A 27,707-nucleotide genomic window follows, 5' to 3' on the forward strand; every position below is an offset into this window, starting at 1 on the left:
AAGTGATCTGGGTGATTTCCGCTGGTAACTTTATGCTCAGCGGCTCGCTACATAGAGCCGATCCGCTGCTCTCCAGTTAGCTGATGAGAAACAGCATCATCCGAGGAGGATCATGGAGTAAACATGGCCCACAATAGAAGCATTTTCCTGGAAGGTAAGCTGTGACACTCCGCTGCTCCGGGCAGGCGGCAGTCATTTCACCCGCACACAGAGCTCGGATTCCGGCTTGTCGAGGCAGAGGCTCCGCTCCCCCCCCCCCAAAAAAAACATGTTAAGAACCACAGCTAAGTGGCTAACATTAGCATAATCACAACACTGCCTTGCTGCTGCATGTTAACACACTCCAACGAGCTTCTGCCAGGCCGGGTGACAGTGCCACATCCTCGGGCCTGGATGCAGACCATGACACCCCCCGGTTCGGTTCCATCCAGTCCGGTCCGCGGGGTTTTAAAGCGGCTAGCATCGTTAGCTTCTGACGTTAGCTTCCTGTACAATGAGGGGAGCTGGCTGTCGAGAGTCAGGCCTTCCTGCCTTCCTGCCTCAGCTTTGCTGTTCGCTGCCCTTTAAACACGTCCACACAACACATTTGGATTAATAAACACTTTAAATTAAATAAAGAAACATTAAAACATTGAATATCTGCTCTGTAGCCCCCCATGCTAACACGTTAGCTTGGAATATTAGCTATTGACAAACAATAATGTAGTGCTGTGAGCCTGTGACAGATATGTATTATATTAAATATATATTTAAGTCTTTGCTTATTTCATAGGTAAATCTTTTACTTTAGATGGTTTACACTTCAAACAACAAATAAAATGAAAATAATTGTTAAATATATTTTAGAAAGTGTCATAAAAACAAAGAAGCTGCAGGTTAATATTTTTATTGTTTTTATTTTTGTGTTTCTCCTCCTGAACTCTGATTTTTAAATGTCAGGATGTCTGAGCTTGTAGTGCAAGAAGACACTGACAGTTAAAGTTTAATCTTATTTTATGATGCAGGGACTTTATTATTATTATTGTTGTTGTTGAAGCAGTAAAGTAAGATTTAATCTATAATAATAATGCATTTTATTTATGGGCGCCCAAGGACACCTTGTAAGCAGAGTTAAAAATATAACACATAGAGTTACAAAGCAGCCACACGCAGGGTTAAAAACAAACAATATAAAACAGTTTTAAAAACAGTCACAGTGAAATCAAAGTGTGTCGGCTTGGTGGGTTTTAAGACGGTCAGGGAGTCGATGTTTGTTGTTTCCTGTAAACTCTGAACTTCTTTAAAATCAACTTCAGGAGAGTGAAAATGTTTTTTATTTCCCTCGCTAATGGAGCTAGCTTACAGGGTCAGACTTGTAAAGATAAAGGACTACAATCCCCAGGATGAAACTATATACAAAGCTGTTCTGGGTTCAGTGCCTTGCTCAGTGACACCCTGGCTGAACGCGAGACGTAACCTGCCACTAGACCGAAGTTACAAAAACAATGATGGACAAAAAAGCTGTTTTTTTTTACAGCAGAAATGAATGTTGTTGTTTTTTTACAGTGTTTTGCTTAATAAGGCGTGTAGCTGACCTGAGTGACAGGTCGGCGCGGTGTAACGGTTAGGTTGTCGTTCAGTTGACTGAAGTAGAGGAAGAGACGGCGTTTCCAGCACGGCGGCGTCCCTCCGGTTCCTTCCAGTCCGCCTAAATTTTCATTTTATTTTTAGCCCGACTGTCAAGTCTCCTAAATGACTGTCAGTTAAAAACTGCAGAGACTTTAGCCGGACAGATGTGGCGTTGACTCGCTCGACTCGTGCGTGTGCTGCTAGTTATCAACGTGGTTAAAAAACGTGGACAGACGATTAAAGAGGCGTTCAATGACCACCAACTGCAGAGGAAATGTTTCCATGATGCAGAAGGATTTCACGAGCCCTGATTTGTGTTTTGGGTGATTTAAAATGTTGACTTGTTGAGGGGTCGAGTCTGAGCGTCACGCGCGAGTCAAAGCTCTCATTCATTCAGCGGCTCGAGCAGCGCGGTGTTTCAGGTCCCCGTATCATGAATCCGTCTGCCGGGAAATCCACTGTAGACAAAATGTGTTTGAGCTCAGCAGGGACGTGCAGGTGAAGACATCGGAGCGAGCTTCAGACCTCCTTTTTAAAGCTTTTCTTTTATTTGAACCCGAACCCTGAAAACAAACCTGATTCTCCGGAGATTTGATCAGATATTGACCTCCTGGGCTCGGAGCCAGCGGGGACAACATGCCGTCACATCACGTGTTGAAAACAACAGGACCCGTCCTGATCCCTGTTTGTCATTGGCTGCTGTTTTTGATTTCGTTTTACTCAACACGGGGAGGAAATGGCGAGGGCCAGGGCGTCACCGACCCCCCCTTTGGCTCGCGAGATAAAACTTTAACTTATCCCTCCGACACGCTCGGAGAGTCGTTCATCCAGTACAGTTTCCCATGATGCACCAGTCGCTGTTTGAGCTGCACGTCCTTGAAGACTCTTAAACCTGCATGTTCTCCACGTGTGAGCAGAGACGTTTCGCCGTTTCTCAGATTTGAAGACAAACTGACAAAGTCGACGTCGACGTTTGTAACAGAGCTGAATCTAAACGTCTGTATTCGTCGGCGTGCAGCGCTCGACGTCGGACAGGTGGCTCGACATCACAACAAAGCAAACGACGGTCAAACTGTGAGAGGTTCACGATGTTTGAGAAAGCAGAACCAAAACGAGTGTGTTTGTTGATGCGTACACCGACACACACACGGGATTATCTGGCTCGTGTGTGTAATCTGTAATCACCTCTGGATCTAACGGGACGTAACGTGTCTCCTCGTGAGAGACGAATCTCTGAAAATGTGTCCTGTCCTCATGTCACAAATCAGAAACAGCTGATAGTGTAGCGCTCATCTTTGTGTGTTTTTTGTTTTTCCAGCTGATTTGATGCTTCCTGAAATAATCTGACAGGATTAAACGACCTGCAGGATGACCTGCAGCGACACGAGTGTCATCCTGATGTCTTTGTCTGCACATTTAAAGCTTCTCTTACTTTTTAATGAGCTGTGATCTGAACGCTCCTTTTTATCGCCTTGCTCCTGTATCCGTGACCTTGACGGCGTGCTCTGGTTTTGTCGTTCATCCGAAGCCCTGGATAGGTCAGAGACCAGGCGAGATGGAGGGTTCAAGAACAGCTGGAGCTTCTCTCACTCCGATGACAGTGAAGAGGAACGGAGACATGAGTAAGCACTTCTTGTCTGCCCGCCGCCCGCCTGCTCGCCCGCCCGGCCGGCCCCCTCGTTTGTTTTCAGCACCGGCAGGCGCTGCACTGCATCACTTTATCTCAGCCTCCACACACACACGCACACACACACACACACCCACACACACACACACACACACAGAGAGGAAGAGACCCCAGTGACACCTCCTGCTGATGAGCAGGCTATTCCCGTCTCTGATGAAGCACTCAGCAGCCTCTCTGCTCGGCACGGCGCTCTGTGCTCGCGTAGAATCAGCCTCTGTACTCAGATCACATGGAGACAGAAACCTGCAGTCACATCCCTCTTTATTTTATTACTTCTTTAAAGGATTTTAAAGGAATCTTTAGTTTCAGTCTAAAATCGATCGGCAGCTTTTTGCTTAAAATTTGACAGAAAATCCACATTTTTAGTTTTAGTTTTTCTTCCTCTATTCGACATGTAACCTGCAGGGAAGTCGCCACAGTTTGGATCTGAACCCGGGCCGGGCTACGTGCATGTGGAGCTTCACGTGCACGGGGGGGCTTCACGTGCACGGGGAGCTTCACGTGCACAGGGAGCTTCACGTGCACTCACCTGTCTCCTGCATTTCGATCTCCTCTCTCTCTCTCTCTCTCTCTCTCTTTTTTTTGAACATATTCAAAGGCCTTTGTTGCCTTTATTAGGGAGGACAGCTGAAGAGAAACAGGAAACACTAAAGAGAGGAGAGAGCGGGGACGACATGCAGAAAAGGGGCGAGGCCCGACACGCCTCTGTACACGGGGCGCCATTAGGCTACCGGCGCCCCTCTCCCCGATTTCTGACGCCGTCCACCGAAGCGTCCTGCCCCTGTTAGTTTATGTTCAGTGTTTTTATAATTCAACGTAAACAAAGCTGTGAGTTACATTAATACACACACACACACACACACACACACACACACACACACACACAGCTGCACATGATCACACAGTAGAACATGTTCTGATTCTGACCCGTGTCCGTCTGTCTCCTGTCAGAGCGAGCGTGGTGAGCATGGAGGAGATGAACCGGCAGCAGCCCGCCTCCCCCGAGGAGAAGAAGGTAAACATCTCTCTCTCTCTCTCTGTCTGTCTCTCTCTCTCTCTCTCTCTCTCTCTCTCTCTCTCTCTCTCTCTCTCTCTCTCTTTTGACGCCCACTCACTCCTGTTCTGCAGACGCCACCCAAAGGACCCCGGCGGGCCTCGGGTCCAGGATTTGTGGATTTAGTTTTTGTTCTTGTGAAGCTGAATGTGTTGAGTTTAATAGATCTCTAAGTGTGTGTGTGTGTGTGTGTGTGTGTGTGTGTGTGTGTGTGTGTGTGTGTATCTCCCCAGACTCCCTCTCTACGCCACTTCACGACCTCGGATCCTCTGCGGACGTATGAAAACCGGTCCAACAGTCACATGAGGCCTCTGAACAGGCTGACCCCCAAGAGACTCAGGTACACTTTAAAGGTGGTTTCACCCTGGGGGGGGGGGGGACCTGGGTCCAGATCCAAGTACACTTGACCCCCCAAAGTCCGGTGCTTTAGATCAGCTCCGTCGTGTCTGCAGGGGTCCGTCTCATCCTCTGAGCTGCTCGACATGTTGAATCAGCTTCTTTTTTTTTTTGTTGCTTGGTGAGAGGAAACGCTCTGATTGGCTGCTCAGCAGGAAGTGAGGAAGTGAACGACTTCAACTTTTTACCTGCCGTGATTCTCCATGAGAAGCACCTGAGCGACCGCCGTGTGAAAACGTTCTTCTCCTTATTTATTTATTTATTTATTTTTTGGGAGCGACGATCACAGGCGAGCGCCGCCTGCTGGCACGGAAAGTTATTTCCTCTCACGCGGGCGCAGAATGTACGCGGTGGTTCGACAGTCGGCCTTCGTCGCCGCTCGTTCTTGCTTTGTGGTGAGTCAGGACGCAGACCAGCGGAGGGTTTTTCTTTTCTTTACACTCTGACTCGACCATAAAGCGAATTATAGTGATGATAGCAACAATGATGGTCATAAAGAGACACGACCTCTATGATCACTGCAGGACGATCCTGCTCTGGATTATCATCTGTGATAATCTGTGCTGATTTGTTTCCCCTCTCTCTCTCTCTGTCTCTCTCTCTCGCTCTCTCTCGCTCTCTCTCGCTCGCTCTCTCTCCCTCTCTCCCTCTCCCTCTCTCTCTCTCTCTCTCTGTCTCTGTCTCTCTCTCTCTCTCCCTCTCCCTCTCTCTCTCTCCCTCTCCCTCTCTCTCTCTCCCTCTCCCTCTCTCTCTCCCTCTCTCTCTCTCTGTCTCTCTCTCTCGCTCTCTCTCGCTCGCTCTCTCTCCCTCTCTCCCTCTCCCTCTCTCTCTCTCTCTCTCTCTGTCTCTGTCTCTCTCTCTCTCTCCCTCTCCCTCTCTCTCTCTCCCTCTCCCTCTCTCTCTCTCCCTCTCCCTCTCTCTCTCTCTCTCTCTCTCTCTGTCTCTCTCTGTCTCTCTCTCTCTCTCTCTCTCTCTCTCTCTCTCTCTCTCTGCAGCGAGGTCCCTCTCACAGTAGCGACGTCCTCCCCCATGCCCAACAGAACCAACTATTTAATTATAAGCCCCGCCCCCTCGCAGGGAATCGTTTTACAAGGGCGACACTTTCAGCACGCACAGATGCCCTCGGCGATAAGGAAACCAGTCCAAAGGTAAGACGCTGACGCTTCACCTTTACCTGCTCCTCCTCCTCCTCCTCCTCCTCCTCCTCCTGCTCCTCCTTCTCCTCCTCCTGCTCCTCCTCCTGCTCCTCCTCCTTCTTCTTCTTCTTCTTGTTGGGGAAAGAAGTTGGAGATGTGATGTGATGCCCTCTCTTCTCTCTTTTGAAACCGGGATGTTAAACAGGAAGAACGATGTTGCCATGGATACAGTATGAGAGATATGACACGGGCCTGTTTTTGTTTCCCCCCCCTCTCTAAAATGTGATTTCAAATTTCGGCTAGCTCGCTCTGTGAGCAGTTAGCCGAACGAGCCGTTAGCCGTCTCTAAGCCCAGGACTGCTCTGTAAACGTGTAACCATGGCGACACAGGCAGACGTGAAGCACCAAGTTCACCAACCCGAGTGTTTCTTGAAACCTAGCAGGGAGCTAACAGCTAGCCACAGTTAGCTTGATAGATAGATACTTTATTGATCCCGAGGGAAATTCAGGTTTCCTTTGTTTGTTTCCTTCCTTTTCGGAGTGACCTTTGACCCCGTGAGATTTAGACAGTTTAGAGTGGAGCCTCTCTCACCTCTTTCTACGTCCTTTAAGATTTGAAGGTAAGTGAGCGCCGGGCTTAAGAAAAAAAAAGATAGGCAAGGCTGGGCCTTCTGCTTTTGTTGCCGTGGTAACAAAAACAAGTTTAAAGTTTGAATATAAACGAGAGTGAATAGAGCTGGAGGTGAACTCAGGTTGGTGTCACTTTAAGTCAAACGTTGTAACGACACGCTGTGACGGCGTCTCTCTCTCTCTTTTTGTTTTTTCTTTTCTTTTCTCTTCAAGCAGCCTCGATTTGAAGGACAGGTGAGACCTCCCGGCTCATTCTTCATCCTCCATCTGCTGCAACATCTTCACTGGGCGCCGTGTCCGAGAGCGTTCGCAGCAGGAAGCGCCTGCGTCTTTAAAAAAATTATTATTATTATTTTTTCGGAACGATCCATCGTTGTTGTGCGTCCGCTCCGAGCGCTCAAATTGAATCTGTCAGCTTTTCAGAAAAGTCGGGACGTTTCAGAAGGACGCCACTGGCGCTCTTTTTCAAATCTGTGATATCGCCACCTATGGATGGCGTCTTCGCTCCGTCTGATCAGGAAATAAACTCAAATAAAAAAAAATAAAAAAAACATGCAGGAAAAAAGTAAGTGAGCAGCAGGCGGTTGTCATGGAGACAGGACGTCATGACATGCTGTTTGTCAGGAAGGCGGCGTGGGACACAGAGCGCTGGTTAAACCGCGTCCTTGAGTTGCTCTCTCTCGCCTCCACTCGCTGGCTGATGATTAGCCCGCTCAGCTCCGGTTTTACAGGCGCTGGGGAAATATCTGCAACCTGTTTTCTTAGTAATCGTGGATCCAGTCCTGTGACCTTTGACCTCGAGCTGCTGAGTGTATTTACATCCAAACCCTCGTGACTTCACCCGTGTTTTCACGGCTGCTCTTTGGACCCGTTCAGCTCTGTGTGTTTTAAAACGGACGCCATGTTTTCATTCTGTTTGTTGATAAGAACTGAGCTCTGAGTGTTGCACCGGCAGTTTGCAAACTCCACCACCAGGGGGCGCTCAATAGGCTGACAAAAGATGACATCAGAGCTGATGGTGAATCATGGGAGTGATTCCTCTCTGCTCCTCCCGACCTGAGGAGGAGAGCGTGTTTACAGACGAGCTGATGGATCCGAGTATAACTTACGCCAACTCGCGCGTCGGCCTTTGACGTGTTTCCACGGCAACGATAAACGTGTCTGTCATTGCGGCCGTCGCATACAGGAAGTCAGGACAGTTAAACGACGGACTTTTAACGGCGTTTAGAAATGAAACGCGTGAAGCCTGCGAGCTGCTCAGACCTCGACGGATCCTCAAAATCCTTTTTTTAAGAAGCTCGCTGGTCCTCGATTTGTAGCAGGAACTCGTGTCACATTCCTCGGAGTCCTCGGGGTTAAACGTTAACGATCCGGCTTAAGGACGAAAAAAAAAAATCCTGATTTATTCGCTGCTTTCTGAAGCTCATTCACTCGTTTTTTTTTTCTCTCCTGCAGAAGTGAATTCTCCAACACGCAGCAGGAAGTAGAGCTGGACAGCATCGTCCTCACCTGTCCAGAGATCGCAGGTACACAAAAGAGTGTGTGTGTGTGTGTGTGTGTGTGTGTGTGTGTTAAGATGATATGAGATGTAATTTTTCGGTTTTGTGTTTCAGAAAACGAGAGCCTGAACATCAAGCGGCGCGTCCAGCAGAAGAGGAAACCTCTGGAGGATTGTTGTAGTTTTCCTTCCCAGGTCAAAGCAGCTGAGGTAAGAAGAGACTTCATTACCCAGAAGTCATCAGTCATCACACACCTCCTCCAGCTCTGACGAGTGTGTTCCCCCCCCCCCCCCCCCCCTGCAGCCTCTCCGACCCACCGTCTACCAGTCGGTCTGCATGAAGTGCAGCAAGCCGAGCGAGGACGCCGCTAAGTGTCACACGTGCGGGTACGGCACCACGCTGGTTCCCCTTCCACAGGCCACGCTGTCGTCCCCGACCCCCAGACCCCCCATCAGATCCCAGCCTTCCCCCGGACTCAGCAGCCTGCAGCAGAGCTTCTACAAACCCGCCACGAGCGCCAGGGTGCCTCGCGTGGACACGCCCATCCGGATCAGCGGCACCAGAGGAACGCTGCTGCCCCTGAACAACGGCAGGGCGCCGCTGTTAGCCGGGACGTCCAGCTGCTGCGGCGCCAGAAACCCCCCCAAAGGGAAGAGGACGGCCGCTCAGAGGCATGAACTCAACGACCCCAGTGAGTGAGGAGAAGGGCTTATTGTTTGACCTTTGACCTTTAAACAGTCAGGTCAGAGACAGCTGTGTTTCTTCCCCCGCAGTCGTCCTGTCCAGCGACGAGGAGGAGGAGGCCGACAACGCCAGCACGGGCAGCGTCAACAGGCTGGACAGCGTTTCCCCTCGACCGGCCGACTCGGCTCACTCCTCGCCGGCGCCCTCCGGAGGCCGAGTGGAGGCTGCGGTGAAGAGCCCCGGGGAGCAGTTCGACCTGGGCTCCGAGTTCTTCGAAGACGTCAACATGAAGATCACGATACCGCGGCGAGCGCGGATGAAGGACCAGGTAGGACTGATGATGGGAACGCCGCTCGTGTTTCGCCCCTTTAATCCAGATTATTGCGATCTCACTCCGACTCGCTCGTTCGATTCGCAGTTTGGAAATCAGCCTCCCGAGCAGTTTACTCCCAGGACGAAGAAACCCAAAATCCTTCCCAACAAGTGTGACAGCATCATCCTGGAGTGTCGGAGTGTGAGGGTGGGAACGCTGCGCCGGATGGTGACCAAACCTGTGGTGGTGAGTGCTTCCGATGGAAAGCTTTTATTCCATCAGGATTTAAGTTGACCTGAGATGAACTCAACGACACTTTTCTGTGCTTCTCAGTTTTCCATCGACAGCATCCAGCTGGAAACCGAAGGTAAGAACCTGCTCCGTAAGGTTTCTGAGGGAAACACAGGAGAGGCCTGCAGCCTCACCGTGTGTGTGTGTGTGTGTGTGTGTGCGTGCAGGTCCGGATCCCGGCACCCTGGAGAAGATTTGTCTGCAGGCGTCCGGTCTGATCAGCTGCGAGTGGTGCAGCGTGCGGAAACTTCCGGTCCTGTTCTTCCAGACGACTCAGGACGAGTGCGTCCGGCTGCGCGAGCAGCTCGACATGTCGCAGGACGAAGGAGGCTGGTGGTACGACTGTTCAGGAGAGCGTGAGTACTAACATGAGACACGCACACGCACACACACACACACACACACGCACACACACACACACACACACACACACACACACGTCCATCCAAAAACAAACCGAAACGATAAAATCCAGGTTTGTTTGCTTCATTTAGAAAAAGTTAAAAACTATGATATTATTTGAATCCATGTTGAATTAAACTGACCATGAAAACAGAATCTGTTTGACCCCGCCTCCCTCGCCGTGTCCTCCTCTCCGTCCCTCCAGAGACGGACGAGAAGTACATCGTCTTGATCTTCGAGAACGGCCTGGCGATGCAGGAGCAGATGATCCTGGAGGACATCCTGGGAGACATCGGCAAGACCAACAACCTGAGCGACTTCCCCGCAAAGCTCACGTTCGAGGAGGCCAACATCCGACTGGTCAACTACAACAAGGCGTCCAAACAGAAGGAGGAGAAGGTGAGTCGGCCGCCGCCGCCGCGCCCGCCGCGCCCGCCGCGCTCCGTGGCGTGTTAGCTCTGTCCCGTGACTGGCTGGACTGATGAGCGAGTCGGTGGTGATTTAAACCATGTTCGTCCTGAACCAGTGCCGAAGTCTAATCCTCGCTCGCTGTCTCCCTCTCTGCCACAGAAGAGCGCTCAGAGCCCTTCAAAAGTTGCCCACGTCTCCCTGGTTACCAAGGTGACCCCGGTGACCCCGGTCGCCATGCCGACACGGACGCGAATGGCCACACGGCAGCACGCCAGCACCTTCGACGACGGCGGCGACGAGGAGGACATGACGGACCTGCAGCCCACCTTCTCCGGACCCATCGTCAAGTGAGGGGACTCGTCGCACTCTCGTGGTCGGGGGGCCGCCGTCGCCGAAGAGCGTCCTGGTCTAACGGGCTCGTCGTTTGTTTGTTTGTGTTCCAGGTTGATGGTGTACCCGCCGCCGCCCGCCAAAGGAGGCATCACGGTCACCAACGAAGACCTCCACTGCCTTAACGACGGAGAATTCCTCAACGACGTTATCATCGACTTTTATTTAAAGTGAGTTTGCGTCATCGGTTATCTCGCCCTTTCATCACTTCCTGTTACACGCTCTCTCTCTCTCTCTCTTTATTTCAGATATTTAGTTTTAGAGAAATTGAAAAAAGAGGACGCACAAAGAATCCACGTCTTCAGCTCCTTCTTCTACAAGAGGCTGAACCAGAGAGAGCGCCGGAACGTGCCGGACACCACCAACCTGCCGTGAGCCGCTTCGACTTTTTTTTAAAACTCGCCGTCCGTCACTTCCTGCACGAGAAAGAAAACGTCTTGACCTTTTTTGTTTTGCTTTTGATTCCTTCTAGAATCCAGAAGAGGAAGCACAACAGAGTGAAGACGTGGACTCGGCACGTCGACCTTTTCCAGAAGGACTTCATTTTTGTTCCCATCAACGAGTCGTGAGTTTCATTTTGTTTTTTTTAGTAAACGTGAAAAAGGCGGGACGGTGGCGTTCTAACCCGGTCCGATTGTTCTGTCAGGGCTCACTGGTACCTCGCCGTCATCTGCTTCCCGGGCCTGAAGGCTCCCGCCTTCGAGCAGAACCCGCTCTACCAGTTTCCAGCCTCCAGCGCCCCCTCAGAGGACAAGATCCCGGATCACTGTCGCCCGCTGTCCCCGGACAGAGACGGTCTGGACGGCTGCTCGGAGGACCCGTTACCCAGCGTCCTCCAGGGTCCAGAGGGTCAGGGCGACGGCGACCTCGCTGGCGAGAGCGCGACCTTCGCAGGGAGACAAGAGCCTGTGAGCGCCCCGTCGGCGCCGCGTAACGGACAGACAGACGCAGAGCAGGCGTACACGAGTGAGTCCTCCTCGCTGCACGTCTGATCCAGAAACAGACAAGAATAAGAAAAGCGGCCGTCGTCATGGAGACGGAACGGACGCACTTCCTGCAGCACGTCTTGATGTTTTTTTTTCTTGATGTTTCAGGTGAGTTGCACAGGATCAGCGTTTGCTACAGTTCAGGAAAACGAGACGACGACGCCTTCTCTGACGACCAGAGCTCTTGTCACGTACGTCACGCTCCTCGCCGCGCTCCTCGCCACGCTTAATCCGTAAGAGACCCAACGACGACTTTAAACGTAGAAAGCTTAAATGTTTTGTTTTGTGTTTCAGGACGAGTGCAGCGAGGACGGGACTGAGGACGCCGTCGCCTCCGACTCCTCCGCTCTGGCTTCCAAACAGAGCCTCTGCAAGCAGTGAGTTAGTGCACGTCTGCCTCCTGGCCTGCAGGGGGCGCCGCTGCTCAAGCTTAAACAAACAGCACACTGACAGTCTCATGTCTCCCCCCCTCTGCAGACCCTGTATCCTCATCATGGACTCCCTGCGAGGCCCGGCGAGGTCCACCGTGGTCAAAACTCTCCGAGAGTGAGTGTGTGCTGAGACGACGTCTCGTTTTCTTCAGACTCAAAATAACAAACAAGCTCGCTCTGCGTGCACGTGGTCATGCCCGTCTTTTAAAACGTGACGGCTGAAGTGTGACTCCGTTTCTGGCGTGACGAGACAAAACGCCTCCGAACATGCAGAAGAAGAGCTCGACTGTCCGCCAACCGGCGACGCTCAAACCTGCTAAAAAAACAAACAAACAAACAAGTGACTTATTAACTTAGATACATTATACATCCTGTTTTCATCCACCAAGGCATTATGGGAAATGTAGTTCCAACAAGTAAGAGATTGTAGTTTCTCCAAAAAGGAAAAGGAATGACATATTTGAGGCCAAAAAAAAAAAAAAAACCTCACAGCATCAACGGCTCGACTCTGCAGAGTGACGGCGCTCGTTGTTAATCCATACAGCGCCCTCTGCTGGCGGCAGAGAACAATGAAACCTGACTCAGCACTTTATCCTGTGTGTGTGTGTGTGTGTGTGTGTGTACTTCAGGTACCTGGAGGTGGAGTGGGAGGTGCGTAAAGGGACTCAGAGGAGTTTCGGGAAGGATGTGATGAAGGGCTCGAGCCCTCGTGTGCCTCAGCAGGATAACTTCAGCGACTGTGGAGTCTACATCCTGCAGTACGTGGAGAGCTTCTTCGAGGTGAGACCCTCCACGCCGTTTCAAATCCTCAGGGTCACGCCATGCACGCCGCCACCCACGATACAGATATGAATGCAATAAAACGTTCTGTGTCTTTGTGCAGAATCCGATCCCGAGTTTCCACCTGCCCGTCAACCTGTCCGAGTGGTTTCCTCAGCAGCGGATGAAGACGAAGCGAGACGAAATCAAAGATCTGATCATGAGGATTAAAGAGCAACAGGAAGTGGACAAAAAAGAGTCGGAGCAGGTCGAGGCTCCGCCCGGCTCTTCTGAGGAGCCCGAGATCGAAGAGACTTCAGGGTCCACGGAGCGGCCTTCAAACTTTCCCATCAGCCCCTGAAATGACCCCCCCCGTCACCTTCCTGTTGTATCTCCAGTGAGGGAGGGGGCGGAGCCTGATTGTAAGCTGCTGGTTTCCCTCCGTCACCACAGACGTGAAACACCTTTAAATTTGTATCGAATAAAAGTGTAAATACGCCGGAGTTCTCCCGCTGCCTTTGTAATTTACCGTCTTGTGACTCCGTCATGACGCGGCCCACTAACTTATGTTTTCATCCGTGTTCTTCGTCTCCGGGAGGATCCGTGCCGAAGATCCCGTTGCATCCTTATTTTGTATGCTTTCTAGTCGTGTAGAGGAAAATCAACAAAGACTCTGTAAGAAACTGAATAGAAGAAGAAGAAGAAGAAGAAGAAGTTGCTGTTCTTTGTAAGTTATCAATCCAACATGTCTGGAATAAAAAAAGAAAAAAAAAGAAGAGGAGGTTGACTTCAAGGTCACGGGGTCATAGTTCAGTGCTTGTTGTGTCTCTTCCATCAGTTCAGCATTAAAAGAACCACAGACGCACTGAGCACTTCTTCTGCCTTCCATGTTTTTATTTGTGTTGTCCGGAAGTTTCTGTGCTGTTAAATGTGGACTTCATGTCACGCTCGCACAGATTGAGAAACGTGAAGAATCGATTTAAAGGTCGGACGGGGAGACAGGGAGACGGGGGACCCGGTACCATGAGGACTACAGGTTCTGTACATGAGACTAACCGCTAGGCCACCTGCGTCCTCTCTTCAGGTAGCCGAGTGGTTAAGGCTGCTCGCCACACGTGCGTGGCTCCTCCCCTCATGTCGCTCCACACCCAAAAATAAATGTGTGGCTGATTCAGCAGACTTAATTTGACCTTTTTCTCACACACACACACTCTCACACACACACACTCTCACACACACACACACTCTCACACACACACACACTCTCTCACACACACACTCTCTCACACACACACACACTCTCTCACACACACACTCTCTCACACACACACACACTCTCTCACACACACACACTCTCACACACACACACACACACTCTCACACACACACTCTCACACACACACACACACACTCTCACACACACACTCTCACACACACACACACACACTCTCTCACACACACACACACACACACACACACACACACACTCTCACACACACACACACTCTCACACACACACACTCTCACACACACACACACACACACTCTCTCTCTCACACACACACACACACACACACACGTCCCTTAAAAACCTGATTTAAGTCTGCTTGACCCTGCTCCTGCACAGAAGCGTGCGTGCAGCATCGACGCCCTGTGATTGGACGCCACACGGGGGGGGGAGCATCATGTTTACAAACATGTCAGGCGTCGATGCTGATTGGACAGTTTCGCTGAGGGAAGAACGCTACCAGGCGGCGAAATGAAATGCTGCTCAGTGTTTGTCAGACGCTCAGGAGCAGCAGAGCGAATCGAACCGCCAACTCGTATTCGTAGAGTTCTGCAGGAGGGTCTGTGGTGCTCACGGGATGATGGCGTGACGGTTGGAGCGGCGCTCTCAGGAGGCGGAGGCTCTTCTGGAGAGAGAGAGGTGAAGAATGCATCCTGTAAAACTGCTCTCAGCGTTCAGTTACTAAACACTGAAACATTCATGACTCCTGAACTGTTGTTTAGTCGTCCCGCTCAAAGAGTCCGTCTGCGTCACATCAAATATTAAAGACTCCTTTATTAAGAGCTCATCGGAGAGAAAGTCACACACACACACACACACACACACACACACGCCACGAGAGACACTGATTTAGAATAGCTAGTTGCCAGGCGGCTGTAGCTCAATCTGTAGGGACTTCCTGAGCACTGCCGAGGTGCCCCTGAGCAAGGCACAGAACCCCAAAACTGCTCTGGAGGGGCCCACTGTGGGCAGCCCCCTCACTCTGAGACCTCTCCATTTAATGCACGCATGTTATTGATGTGCAAGGGCAAGGATGGAGGGGAGGGAGGGAGGCGGGGTTTACACTCTGGACTGTTCAGCAGCCAATCACAGAGCTGACATGTAGGCCGACGCCCAAATCTGATCAGAATCCGATCTGACTGACTGACTGTCCACATGACAAATTGTAAGTGACCTGGTCTGATCCACATTGGTTTCTATGGTAACAGGTTACACCCAGGAAATACAACAGCAACATGGATGACACAGAGGTGTGTCTATCGATTGTCGATTGGTTGATTTTGTGCAAATTATTGCACAGTCCTGGGGGGACTGCCTGACAGACGGGGATTCAAACCAGCAACCTCCTCACTGAGCGGGGACAGAGATAACATCTGAAGTCTTTCTTAATAAAGTCTGCTTGGCCTGCCACGCCTCGCTCTGCTGGGTCAGACGCCACGCCTCGCTCCGCGGGGTCAGACGCCACGCCTCGCTCCGCGGGCTCAGACGCCACGCCTCGCTCTGCGGGCTCAGACGCCACGCCTCGCTCTGCGGGGTCAGACGCCACGCCTCGCTCTGCGGGCTCAGACGCCACGCCTCGCTCTGCGGGCTCAGACGCCGACACGCTTGTCTTCGTTGCTCTTCACTTGTTGTTTGCATGAAACCAAAGGGGTCATCCATTCTGTCGTTGAGATGGGCTTTTATTCCTGAGAGCCTCTCAGTGTCCTCCTGGGGGGTCCTGGGGGGGTCCTGGGGGGGTCCTGGGGGGGCGTTGGTCTGCAGTGGCCGGTCGAGGGTGCAGCAGCAGACGGATTAGCACCCTTGTTGTCGTCTTTGACATCATCCCCCGTTAATCCCCGACCTTCATTAAAGTCTTACAGCTCGGTGCGACTCACGCCCTCAGACGACAGAGAGAACGCCACAGCGTGGAGGTCGTTCGAGGGAAACGCTTCATCTTGCACACTCAGACAGCTGTGGGTCTAAAGTCAAAGGACCGATTGTTAAAACAAATCACTTCCTGAAAGTGACGGAGAAAGTGGAATCTGTCAACAACCAGTGGATTGCATAGCTCCGCAAAACTTCGATTACAAACTCCAGTTGGCAGTGTGAGATTTCTGTGCTAATGAAAGCAGCTTCCTGTGCGTCTGCAGCCAGCCTCTAGTGGACACTCCAGGAACTACACTTCTGCATGTGCTTTAACACTGAGGTTAGGTTGCCCGTTTGTGTGGAATAAACAGGTTTAAATCAGGCCGAACAGATTCATGACAGATTTCCGTGAAGTTTGGTTCATTTTTTTAATTTGGCTCTGTGATTTTTGTAGATCTGGAGTTTCATGTTTTACTAAATGTTCCTGTGTCCTCTGAAATATTTCACAATCTATGAGATGGATTTGCAGGAATAAAGTTTGTTGGATATACTCGGGTGTCATTCTTTTTGCAATCTTATTGAACAAGGAAGACATTTTGCAACAGGCTGACGCTATATGGGGGGTCCTTCACATACACAGTTTAGTAGTCTCCCTCCATCACTGCCCCTTTAAATGATCACGCACGTGAGTGTGAAGCTGCCGGGGTTCGCGTGGTCCCACCTGGGATGCTCCATTGTGCAGCAAAGCATGAGTAAAACCCCCTCCCAACTCTCATCATGGACTAAAAAAAAAAAAACACAAAACAAAGAAAAAAACAGCGCCCTCTGCAGGTCGAGTCAGCAGGCCGAGGAGTATTTATCCCGCTCGTGACGTCACAGGGCCAGTTTCCCAGGCTTGCTGCGGGAGTCGGAGGCTGCAGGGCGGGGAGAGTTTGGCCCGAGCTGCCTGAGAGGGACACCTAACCACCAGGAAGACACCCGGCTGCGTGCTTTTGGGACGTGCGCTTCGTTTTGTGGATTTTTTTTTTTTTTTTTAAGAAAGAGAAGAACATTAAATTCGTCAGAGAAAATTGCTGGAATTCACGCACAAACGAGGTAAGCTACACCGCCAGCCGTGTGCACGGCTACAGGAGGATTTATGGTAAAAAGACTCTGACACACACATGCCATGTCCCCAATAATCAAACATCAACCTCATGTTTGATCGTTCCTGCTCTCACAGGAGGGACATGTCACGATTCTAGCAACAGAAACCGTGCTCCGATGTGTCTAGCTTTGTTCAGTGGAGTCTTCACCGGACTCCATTCAAACTGACGGCAACTTCACGATCTCTCCATCTTACACAGAAACATCTGTGTTTGAAAACATTGCTTGTGATATATATTGAACATGTAGGAGGTAGTTAATAATTCGGCGTGTAATAAATCGTAATGTATGCTTTTGTTACAGAATGGCTTCAACTTTTTGAGCACGCTCACCGCTGCTGCCGTTGCCATTAAAAGGGCTGAACGAGCCGGGATGAAACAACCGGCGAACAATATTTAAAAGTTGAATTATCCAAAAGTTGGGATTCTTTTTGTGATCACATGTACGCCGAATTAAAGAGGAGTATATAAAGAGTTGGAAAAAGTGATGATTCATTGTTCATTATGTATTTATGTGGCTGATAAGCTGCGCGGTAGCAGAGTCGACTGTTTTGTAAAGGAGGTTCGGCGCGTCGCTCGATCGTGTTTAAACAAGTCGGGAGCGTCGCACACATCGGGAGGAGCATTTAGCACAAGCCTTGCTTCATCAGAGGGGAGTTCAAAAGGAGCAGAGCTTGGCAGCTGCGTGCAGGATTCAGTGGTGCGTTCATGACATGAGAGGCTGTGTGAGTGTGCAGCAGCAGCTCCAATATGTCAGACTGCGGCCTGCACACACACACACACACACACACACACCCACAGCCTGGGAAGAACAAGAAGAGGAGTCAATGGACATGTTTTGCATAATGGAAGAAGAAAAAAAAAGCCGAGGCCGGTTGGTGGCCTTTGTGGTGTTATTGGCTGAGCCATGATGAAGAATGATGAAGCATCCTCTGAAGTCAGGATGCAGGGAACAGGCTCAGTCATGACTGTGTGTGTTGCATGATTACATAAGAGCTCTCTGTGCTTATTGTGTTTTTCCTGACCGTGTTCTTTATGCCGAGGCTGCTTTTAGACCTCTGCGATGGTCATTTTATCTCTAACAAAGACACTGAAAACCTGTCTGACGTCCTCTAAAAGCACATTGTGTCGTGCTTTTATCACGTCCCCATGTTCTCTGTGCGCCGCTTGTTCTGTTTTCCACAGTGCTTTGAATGTTATAGATTTACAAGCGTGCATTTTCCAGGGTGGAGGCCTCTCGTGTTGCCTGATCCCTGCGGGGACTTTGACTTTTGCTCCGTCTTTTATGGCCGTATTGACTTATATTTGCATTGTGTCACAACAGGAAACACTGCCTCCAGTAATCGCACTGGCCTTCCTGACTTCAGGGAGTTTCAGGAACTTCAGGGATCGAAGTCCTGTTCAGGAAATGATCCTTAATGTTTGCATGATTATTGGATTAAAGCTGCAGAACATATAGTGACATGCAGCGGCCTGCAGCTCCAGAGTCGGGTGTCAGTAACAGTGTGAACCAAGAAGTGTAAGAACTTGTTGGCTGCAGAAATGTCCAGTGAAAAGTGCTTGGCATGCTGGGTAATGGCGTGTGCCCAAGTGTCTTATTCAGGATAAGCAGTTTACAAGCATCTTCATCCACTTAACATATCCTTGAACACATGAGAAAGCAGAGGATTTCCGGAAATGAGACGACTGAAACAACAACACACAGTCTGCTGCTCGAGTCTAAACGGAGTAAACAGATGTGTTTCTCTTCACTGGGTTTGTGTTGGGTGATCCTGAGGAGGAAGCAGCCGGAGGCCGGAGAGAGGGAGATCTGTGATGGGGAAACCTGGAGAGGGGAAACAGGAACTCCTGGAAATGATCCTCGAAGTCCCACTCAGGACAGCCGACAGGAATCGAACCGCTGCAGTGGATCAGAGCTGATGTGTAACTCTGCCTCCGTTAAGCCTCCAGACCTTCATATTGATCCGCAGTGTGGAGTGTTGTCTTTAACCTGACACGGTGCTCACATTAATGATCTGCTCAGTGTGCTTGTTTACATCCGGCTGGTAGTAGAGCCGGTTTGATGAGCGTGAACATTTTAAAAATAAGAATCACCTGAAAGCAGCTGGTGCCGGACTCGGAGCTCCACGTTGCATCCTTCTCTCGTTTTGATTGACTGAAATATTCAGGCGCACTCGTTTCACACACATCAGCTGTAATCAGGCAGTCAGTGGCGCCCCCTTCAGGCCTGGAGGACTTGTGGTTTGTTTGCATTGTTGATGTATTTTGCAGCACGTTTCTGATCCGTCCAATGTTGTGTTGGACTCAAACTGTAGTTTGTGTTTTGCAGAGTTTGTAGTTTCGGACATGTTTACATGTTTTGGACATGTTTACATGTTTTGGACATGTTTACATGTTTTGGACATGTTTACATGTTTCGGACATGTTTACATGTTTTGGACATGTTTACATGTTTCGGACATGTTTACATGTTTTGGGGCTCTGAGGTCTGAACGGCTGCTGAAGCTGAGATTCACATGTTGAACTCTGCTGATGCTTTCTCCTGACGATGGAGCTCGAGGGTGCGTGCAGATCTTGTTTCTGATGGAGGCTTGTGAATGTAGAAGGTTATGAAGGGGTTAGGGACCCCCCCCCCCCACACACACACACACACGCACACACTCCCTCCCCATCAGCTTTTGTAATTAGGGGAATGTGAGCTGGATTAGTCGGGCCTCTGGGAGCAGACCTCAGACTCCCGTTGATGGTGATGAAGAGTGTCGACTTACAGCAGCGTCTGCGAGCGCGGCGGCCTCGCTCCGGGGGGGTTCGTGGTCTCTGAGGGGGCAGGAACACGTCGCTGGTGGACGAAGTCGACTTTGTTGTGGTGTTTCGCTTGAACACACGGTGTGGGATTACACGGGGGGGGGGGGGCCGCGGCCGCGGCCTGTAAACAGAAGTCATGTGGACTCGTGTGTACACGGTGGTGAGTTTTTTTTTGTCTTTGCTAAGAGCTCAGCTGAGTCCGGGACAGGGTTTCTTTAAATCCACCTGATGGAACTCAAAGTAGGCAGGGTGAGCCTTCATGACTCTTTGAATCACATCTTCACTGAGTCTGCGTCACAGCCTGAAGGAGCAGCAGCTCAAACCCTCGCAGGTTCGGAGCTGCTGGGTTAAATAAGCAGCTGAACTCAAATCCTCTGAAGAGGTTTGGACTGAACTTAGACTGGATGGGCTATAAACCTTTAAGTGTGACAATATGAACGTATTGATAATAAATGAGTTTAACAATGTGAGTCAAGAAGGCTCGGACCTCATCCAGAGAGCTGTGACTTCCTGTCCCCTCCGTAGTGAAGTCTGTTTTTTAGCTCGCTCTGTGGCCTCAGTATTTGCTCTTCTTGTGGACACACTAAAAGCTTCACTGAGGTGTGTGAACAGTGAGACCCACAGGAGGGATTTAAAGCTACACAGCACCACGGCCTGCGTGCTCCATCAGCACCATGTCGTCACTGCAGTGCGTCTGATCCTGTCCCACATGTTCCTGTCTCCTTAACAATCTTCTAGGACAGGAAAACCAGGACTGAGATTTTGGAGTGTGATTTGAAGACTATTTTTAAACCTCACGTTGTGTATTTTTAGCAGCTTGAGTCTTTTGTCTCCAGACGAGCGTCTCTCTCTCTCTCTCTCTCTCGCTCACTCTCGCTCTTCCTCGTCGTCGTGTCTGAGCGTTCCTCTGACTCACGCCGTCACGTCGTTATGTCAACATGCAAATCGACCCCACCCAACATTGAGGTGCAGCGGGCTGCCGCACCATCACAGGTTGGCGACCTTTGAAAGCCTCCTGACACGAGGCTCAGGTGTCCCAGCTGTGGTGCATTGTGGGTAATAATTGAGAGGAGGCTTTGATTTGAATGGCATGAACGTTGAATAAGTCTGTGGTTGCTCCTGTGAGTTGCTGTTTCCTCGGCTCGCTGTGTCACATTGCTCATTACTTTCTGAGGCTTTACTCCTGGAGGACTTTGAGCCCAGTTAATCCTTCTCCCTTTAACACCTCTCCTAAATGTTCCAGGGCCGCAGGAATCCGTGTTTTTACCTGCTGCTCTGAGCGCCGAGCTGCTCCCTGCTGCTCTCCTTCACCGGCAGTAAAGGCAGATTACACCCAGGATTAATGTCTCGTTGTGTCAGCTACTCTCTGGATCTGTGAAATGTCCAAGAAGCTTTCCAACACTTAAACAGCTCGTCTTCAACCGGCTTACTTTAGTTTGAGTTTAAGTTCAGTTTGAGTTTAAGTTTAGTTTAGTTTGAGTTTGTTTAGTTTGAGTTTTAATTTAGTTTGAGTTCAGTTTGAGTTTAAGTTTAGTTTGAGTTTAAGTTTAGTTTGAGTTTAAGTGTAGTTTGAGTTTAGTTTGAGTTTGAGTTTAAGTTTAGTTTAAGTTTAATTTTAGTTAATTTTAGTTTGAGTTTAATTTTAGTTTGAGACTAAGTTTAATTTGAGTTTAAGTTTAATTTGAATTTAGTTTAGTTTGAATTTAGTTTGAATTTAGTTTAGTTTGAGTTTAGTTTGAATTTAGTTTAGTTTGAATTTAGTTTGAGTTTAAGTGTAGTTTGAGTTTAGTTTGAGTTTGAGTTTGTTTAGTTTGAGTTTTAATTTAGTTTAAGTTTAGTTTGAGTTTAAGTTTAGTTTGAGTTTAAGTTTAGTTTGAGTTTAAGTGTAGTTTGAGTTTAGTTTGAGTTTGAGTTTAAGTTTAGTTTAAGTTTAATTTTAGTTAATTTTAGTTTGAGTTTAATTTTAGTTTGAGACTAAGTTTAATTTGAGTTTAAGTTTAATTTGAATTTAGTTTAGTTTGAATTTAGTTTGAATTTAGTTTAGTTTGAGTTTAGTTTGAATTTAGTTTAGTTTGAATTTAGTTTGAATTTAGTTTAGTTTGAGTTTAGTTTGAATTTAGTTTAGTTTGAATTTAGTTTGAATTTAGTTTAGTTTGAATTTAGTTTGAATTTAGTTTAGTTTGAGTTTAGTTTAGTTTGAGTTTAAGTTTAGTTTAGTTTGAGTTTAAGTTTAGTTTAGTTTGAGTTTAGTTTAGTTTAGTTTAGTTTAGTTTAGTTTGAGTTTAGTTTGAGTTTAGTTTAGTTTAGTTTGAGTTTAATTAGAGTTTTGTCTGCTGATATTGTTAGTTAGTGAATGTGATTAATAATTAAAATGAGCTGAAGACGTTTGAGACGTGAGGCCTTTACAGATGAGTGTGAACAAAGAGAAGTGCGGTGGGTCTGTTCTTAAAGGTGTTAAACGTTAATCCCACGAGACGAGAGGCTGAACAGGTCATGTGATTCACTCATTGGTTGAAATAGTGATGCAGTGAGCGGTGTGTGTGTGTGTGTGTGTGTGTGTGTGTGTGTGTGTGTGTGTGTGTGTGTGTGTGTGTGTGTGTGTGTGTGTGTGTGTGTGTGTGTGTGTGTGTGTGTGTGTGTGTGTGTGTGTGTGTGTGTGTGTGTGTGTGTGTGTGTGTGTGTGTGTGTGTGTGTGTGTGTGTGTGTGTGTGTGTGTGTGTGTGTGTGTGTGTGTGTGTGTGTGTGTGTGTTCCCAGGATGCCTCTGGCTCATGAAGTGGATTCAGCTCTGGTCTTTTGATCCTCGTCGTCCTGTGTGTCTGTCTGCTCCGCTCAGTGGAGGCCGACACTTCCTGTCTCTCTCCTTGGGGTGTCTGCAAAATGTCCCTGTCTGTCTGCCTGCGTGTGTGTGTGTGCGTGTGTGTGTGTGTGTGTGTGTGTGGACCAGCTTTCCCCCAGGTTTTTGTTTGTTTGTTTGTTTGTGGTGTGTCCCTTTGTAAAGTGTTGACTTTGGGCTGAGTGGTGAGCGGAGCAGGAAGCTCAGTTCTGAAGGCCCGTATGTTCTCTGCTCAGAACCCGAGCGTGCAGGGCGCTGGTGCACGGCGCTGGTGCACGGCGCTGGTGCACGGCGCTGGTGCACGGCGCTGGTGCACGCTAAACGGCGGTGTAGTATTTGAAGTGTGTTGGTCGTGCAGACACAGACGGCCCAGCGTCCTGCAGGTTTGGAGGATTATTCCGTCTTCTTATAGACAGAAGCCTTGATACCCCGCAGAGGCTTTAACACTCTTTGTGTAATGGACAACTTTTTATTAGAGTTAGACTTTGCCTGCTGGAGGATGACTCTCGTCAATATTTAAACCGCTTCACGGGGAGCTTTTCTGAAAAGCTCAGCACTTCACATTTGCTGGACTCATCAAAAAAAAAAAAAAAAAAAAAAAAAAAAAACCCGGGACACTTCCTGCCGGGACAGTGACGATGTGGTCGAGAGACGTGGTTAATGAGATCAGAGCAGACGCAAGTTCAGGAGACGCCGGATTGTTCCAACAGAGCATCACAGGTCGACCTGACGACATGTTCTGCACGCCGTTCTCCTGCTTTGATTAGATCACTATCCTAACATCAACACACTTTGGATAGTTTGTCAGGTGAGATCAGTGTGTGTGTGTGTGTGTGTGTGTGTGTGTGTGTGTGTGTGTGTGTGTGTGTGTGTGTGTGTGTGTGTGTGTGTGTGTGTGTGTGTGTGTGTGTGTGTGTGTGTGTGTGTGTGTGTGTGTGTGTGTGTGTGTGTGTGTGTGTGTGTGTGTGTGTGTGTGTGTGTGTGTGTGTGTGTGTGTGTGTGTGTGTGTGTGTGTGTGTGTGTGTGTGTGTGTGTGTGTGTGTTGGGAGTGTCTGATTCATTCCTGCTCAGGTGAAAGCGGGTCAGCTGTGCGTGCTCTGATCGGGGACACGCCCTGTTCAGCAGTCTGTGGGTTTGTGGGTGTGGCTGCTGGGTGATAATGGTTTCAGAGGAATGCTGGGTAACATTCAGCACAACAAGAATGACCACGAGCTCACAGAGACGTCACTGACTCATCGCTCCCACGCAGCGTCGTGACGAATCACAGCCCGTCTCTCCTTCACCTTTCTGAAGAGCCTGTGCAGGATTCACGTCCACGCAACGCCGTCTGTTCCTCCCCCCGAACGACCTCCTCCAATGAGAGGAGAGAGCATGGGGTCACGGCGTGCATCAGTGTCATGGTGACATCAGGGAGGCGGGGCCTGAGGCTGTCAGAGAGACTCGACGATGACGATGAGTAGGGAGAGATAGGAGGAAGAAAGTTTGATATCTCTAAGACGTGTGCAGTTTGATTCCAGACTGTCGGCCTCGCCGTGCGTCTGCAGCCTGGTGCTCGCCGTGCTCGCCGTGCTCGAGCTGCCCTCGGGCTTCAGCACGTGAGCGGCGGCGACAGAGAGCTCTCAGAGAGCGGCGGCACAATCAGCCGTCTGTGCGTGTGCGAGCGGAGGAGTGCAGCTCTCACACTCACAGTGTTAAAGGGACAGTCCCCCCCCCCCTCGGACTTCTGGGACATGCAGTTCTTTGTTGTTGTTTCTTCTTTTGCACCTGGCTGTAAATTAAAGCTTTTCATCATGTGACACGTTTGGAGACGGCCTCCAGTGGCCAGTCGAGGAACTGCAGCTCACTCAGCACAGATGAAGTGTTTGCTTCATTTCTGCAGATAGCCACAACGTAATAGATAGATAGATACTTTATTGATCCCGAGGGAAATTCAAGCTAGCAATAGCATCACATGATAGCAGCTAACGGCTAACAGCTAACCGCTAACCGCTGACTAATAAATTAAACAAAGGAGAAAAACGCTGGAGACATCCAGCAGGTCATCTCCTCTGTCACTGTCATGTGACTCAACCAGGACGCTGAATACTTCCTGGGTTTGAAACGAGACACACACCTTTATCACAGCTTCCTGGAAGGAGCGAGCACACACACACACACACACACACACACACACACCTGTGTGTCTCTGTTTGATGTCCTGCAGGAGGGAGGCTGCTCCTGATCCAAGTCTGGAGTCCAAGTCCAGCACTTCTGTCTTTGTTGTCTTGGTGTTCAATCATGCATAATTAGATTTGATGTGATCAAGAGTGTGCTGAAGTGAGCGAGAGGAACTCCAACTGTTTGACGAAGAGAGAGAATCCCCATTAGAGCCGTTCACTGGTTTTAATGTGATCAGTCAGTGTTCCTGCAGAGAGCGTCAGTGAATCATCAGCTCTGTTAGCGTCTTTAATTTCTCCCCTGACCGCCGGCGTCCATGACAATAATGTAGCAGAGAGAGAGAGAGAGAGAGAGAGAGAGAGAGAGAGAGTGCACGTTCACATTGAGGCCAGCGGCTGTAAATAGATGGCGAGCGCCGCTGCAGACGAGCTCACTTCTGTTGCTGCTTTGTGGTTTGAGAACGAGCTGCTTCAGAGCGACGAGGGATCATCCGGCTCCACAGCGGGAGACGTTTTCAGAGTTTCTGAGGGAAACCAGAAATAATCTGTCCGAGACTGAAGCAGATAAATTTAGCTGCAGTGTCAGAGTGCTGCTGAATAAGTCAGAGAAGTGAAAGCCTGTCCTCCTCGGGACAGACTGTCCTCCTCGGGACAGACTGTCCTCCTCGGGACAGACTGTCCTCCTGCAGAGTCACACGTGTGAACGCAGGCGGCTCCAAAGTCCCAAAACCTGAGCTCCGTCCTGCAGAGGACAGAAAGACGATATTTATCTTGTTTCCACTTCCTGTTTTCTTCTTAGCGCTGCTCGCTGCTGCAGTGCTTCCCTCTGTCCCCTCACAGCGAGGAGGTTGCTGGTTTGAATCCCCGTCTGTGTGCAGTCTGCATGGCGTGGGTTCTCTCCGGCTTCCTCCCACAGTCCAATCACACGCTGCTTACCTGCTGAGTCTGCATTAAAGGTGTGAACGTGAGTGTGGCTGGTTGTTCTGTCTCTGTATGTCAGCCCTGTGATGTGATTGGCTGATCCAGGGTGGAGGAAGTCGAGGCTCGGAGTTGGAGTTTGTTTGAATCCAGATTTTAATTCCATCAAACCTCGCTCACATTTCCCCCGACGTGTTGGTGACTAAACAAACAGAGCTCTTTGTATTTCTAATGTTTATCGTTCCTTAGTCACATGACCTGTCATGTGACCTCACAGGTCGATGTGTGTCTCCTTGTTCACGTGGTGATAAATCCCATTAAATGTGACGTCTGTCTTTTTATTTCTGAATGAAAGATGTGGCGTTACTCGTGTGACGTCCATATTGTCTATGTATTGGACACAGAGTGTGTGTGTGTGTGAACACGGGGAAGTAGCAGCAGGATGAGTTGAATAATTGAGGAGGAGGAGGAGGGGGAGGAGGAGGAGGAGGAGGAGGAGGAGGAGGAGGAGGAGGAGGAGGGAGCTGAAGTTGGCAGAAACACACGCTCTATATTTAGCAGCGTTGATCAGTGAAGGTCTGATCACAGTCCAGCTAATTGATGCTTTTACAGGTTTTTTTTCAACGACCTCGCCAACCACCCCGCGGCAGCATCCTACTTTCAAATCGCAAAGAGGACGACCGTTTTTTTTAAATAATGTGTGTAATGAAATTTCCCAGGTTGCATGAAGGCAGCATCATTCAACCCAACGTCATTAACCGGAGCAAAGCTCATTACCACCTCTGAGAAACGTTCATCTGTCATCCACTGTGTGTGTGTGTGTGTGTGTGTGTGTGTGTGTGTGTGTGTGTGTGTGTGTGTGTGTGTGTGTGTGTGTGTGTGTGTGTGTGTGTGTGTGTGTGTGTGTGTGTGTGTGTGTGTGTGTGTGTGTGTGTGTGTGTGTGTGTGTGTGTGTGTGTGTGTGTGTGTGTGTGTGTGTGTGTGTGTGTGTGTGTGTGTGTGTGTGTGTGTGTGTGTGTGTGTGTGTGTGTGTGTTTTTTACAGCTGGTGCTGCTGCAGTCAGACTCTATAAAACCTGGTTAATGTTCGTCTTTGAGTTCTTATTTCTCTTCCGTTGAATCGTGTTTGTCTGTTTCATAGAAGTTCTTCCATCGGCCCACACGAGTGTGAGTGTGTGTGTGTGTGTGTGTGTGTGTGTGTGTGTGTGTGTGTGTGTGTGTGTGTGTGTGTGTGTGTCGAGCAGGATGTATTTTGATCTGTTTAATAAAGGAACACAGTGTTAATACATAATGATTATTATTTTACCTAACCGGGCGATCTTTGATAGGAGGCATGATCACGTTCTTCTCCCCGCTCCTCGCTTAAAGCGTTCACCTTCCTGGTCAGAGAGTGCGTGACTGGCGAGTCGTGCGGGTCATAAAATATGAGCAGACAGCCGGGCGCTGTGACCTGAAGGACGTCACAGCAGAGGTGACTCATCAGCCTCGAGCTGTTCTGTCTGCACCGACTGAAAGATAAAGAAACTTCAGTGTTGTGTGAAAACAGTTTCCAGTGTGTCCTGTGTGAGTGTGTGTGTGAGTCCTGACTGTCTCCAGTGAGGGAGAAGCTGGAGTCCTGCTGGCTGTGTTGTTGTCAGAGCTGTGTTTACATGGCTCCTCCCCTTGTGTATAAAAGCTGTTTGAGTCAAGAAGAAGAAGAACATACTCACTGAATATTAGAATCATTCTGTGTCAGTTTACATGAAGCTACCAGCTAGCTACAGAGCGCTAACATTAGCATGCTAACACAACAACGCAGGACACAGGTGATTGAAGCTAACCAGCTAACTAAAGAATGCTAACATTAGCATGCTAACACAACAACGCAGGACAGAGGTGATTGAAGCTAACCAGCTAACTACAGAGCGCTAACATTAACATGCTAACACAACGCAGGACACAGGTGATTGAAGCTAACCAGCTAACTAAAGAGCGCTAACATTAGCATGCTAACACAACAACGCAGGACACAGGTGATTGAAGCTAACCAGCTAACTAAA

General features: G+C 49.3%; 1 protein-coding gene across 2 annotated transcripts; it reads left to right on the forward strand.

The window, feature by feature from the left end:
• senp6a (SUMO specific peptidase 6a) lies at positions 1-13,552 on the forward strand. 2 transcript variants are annotated; one of them, XM_079344946.1, is made up of 23 exons: positions 1-154; positions 3,137-3,230; positions 4,247-4,310; positions 4,583-4,689; positions 5,741-5,893; positions 7,967-8,037; positions 8,125-8,219; positions 8,314-8,701; positions 8,784-9,022; positions 9,113-9,253; positions 9,341-9,374; positions 9,466-9,654; positions 9,906-10,099; positions 10,271-10,458; positions 10,555-10,671; positions 10,750-10,872; positions 10,974-11,066; positions 11,148-11,467; positions 11,596-11,678; positions 11,782-11,864; positions 11,965-12,033; positions 12,548-12,698; positions 12,802-13,552. In XM_079344946.1, the coding sequence occupies exons 1-23, from the start codon at positions 124-126 to the stop codon at positions 13,036-13,038; spliced, it is 3,264 nt and encodes a 1,087-aa protein (XP_079201072.1). In that variant the 5' UTR covers positions 1-123; the 3' UTR covers positions 13,039-13,552. The 2 variants fall into 2 exon arrangements, with proteins under 2 accessions (XP_079201072.1, XP_079201073.1); XM_079344947.1 differs by lacking the exon at positions 3,137-3,230 and having other exon boundaries at positions 2-154.
• The last annotated feature ends 14,155 nt before the right edge of the window (positions 13,553-27,707 follow it).

The sequence above is a fragment of the Symphodus melops genome, assembly GCF_947650265.1.
Source record: "Symphodus melops genome assembly, chromosome: 1".
Classification (NCBI taxonomy): Eukaryota; Metazoa; Chordata; class Actinopteri; order Labriformes; family Labridae; genus Symphodus; species Symphodus melops.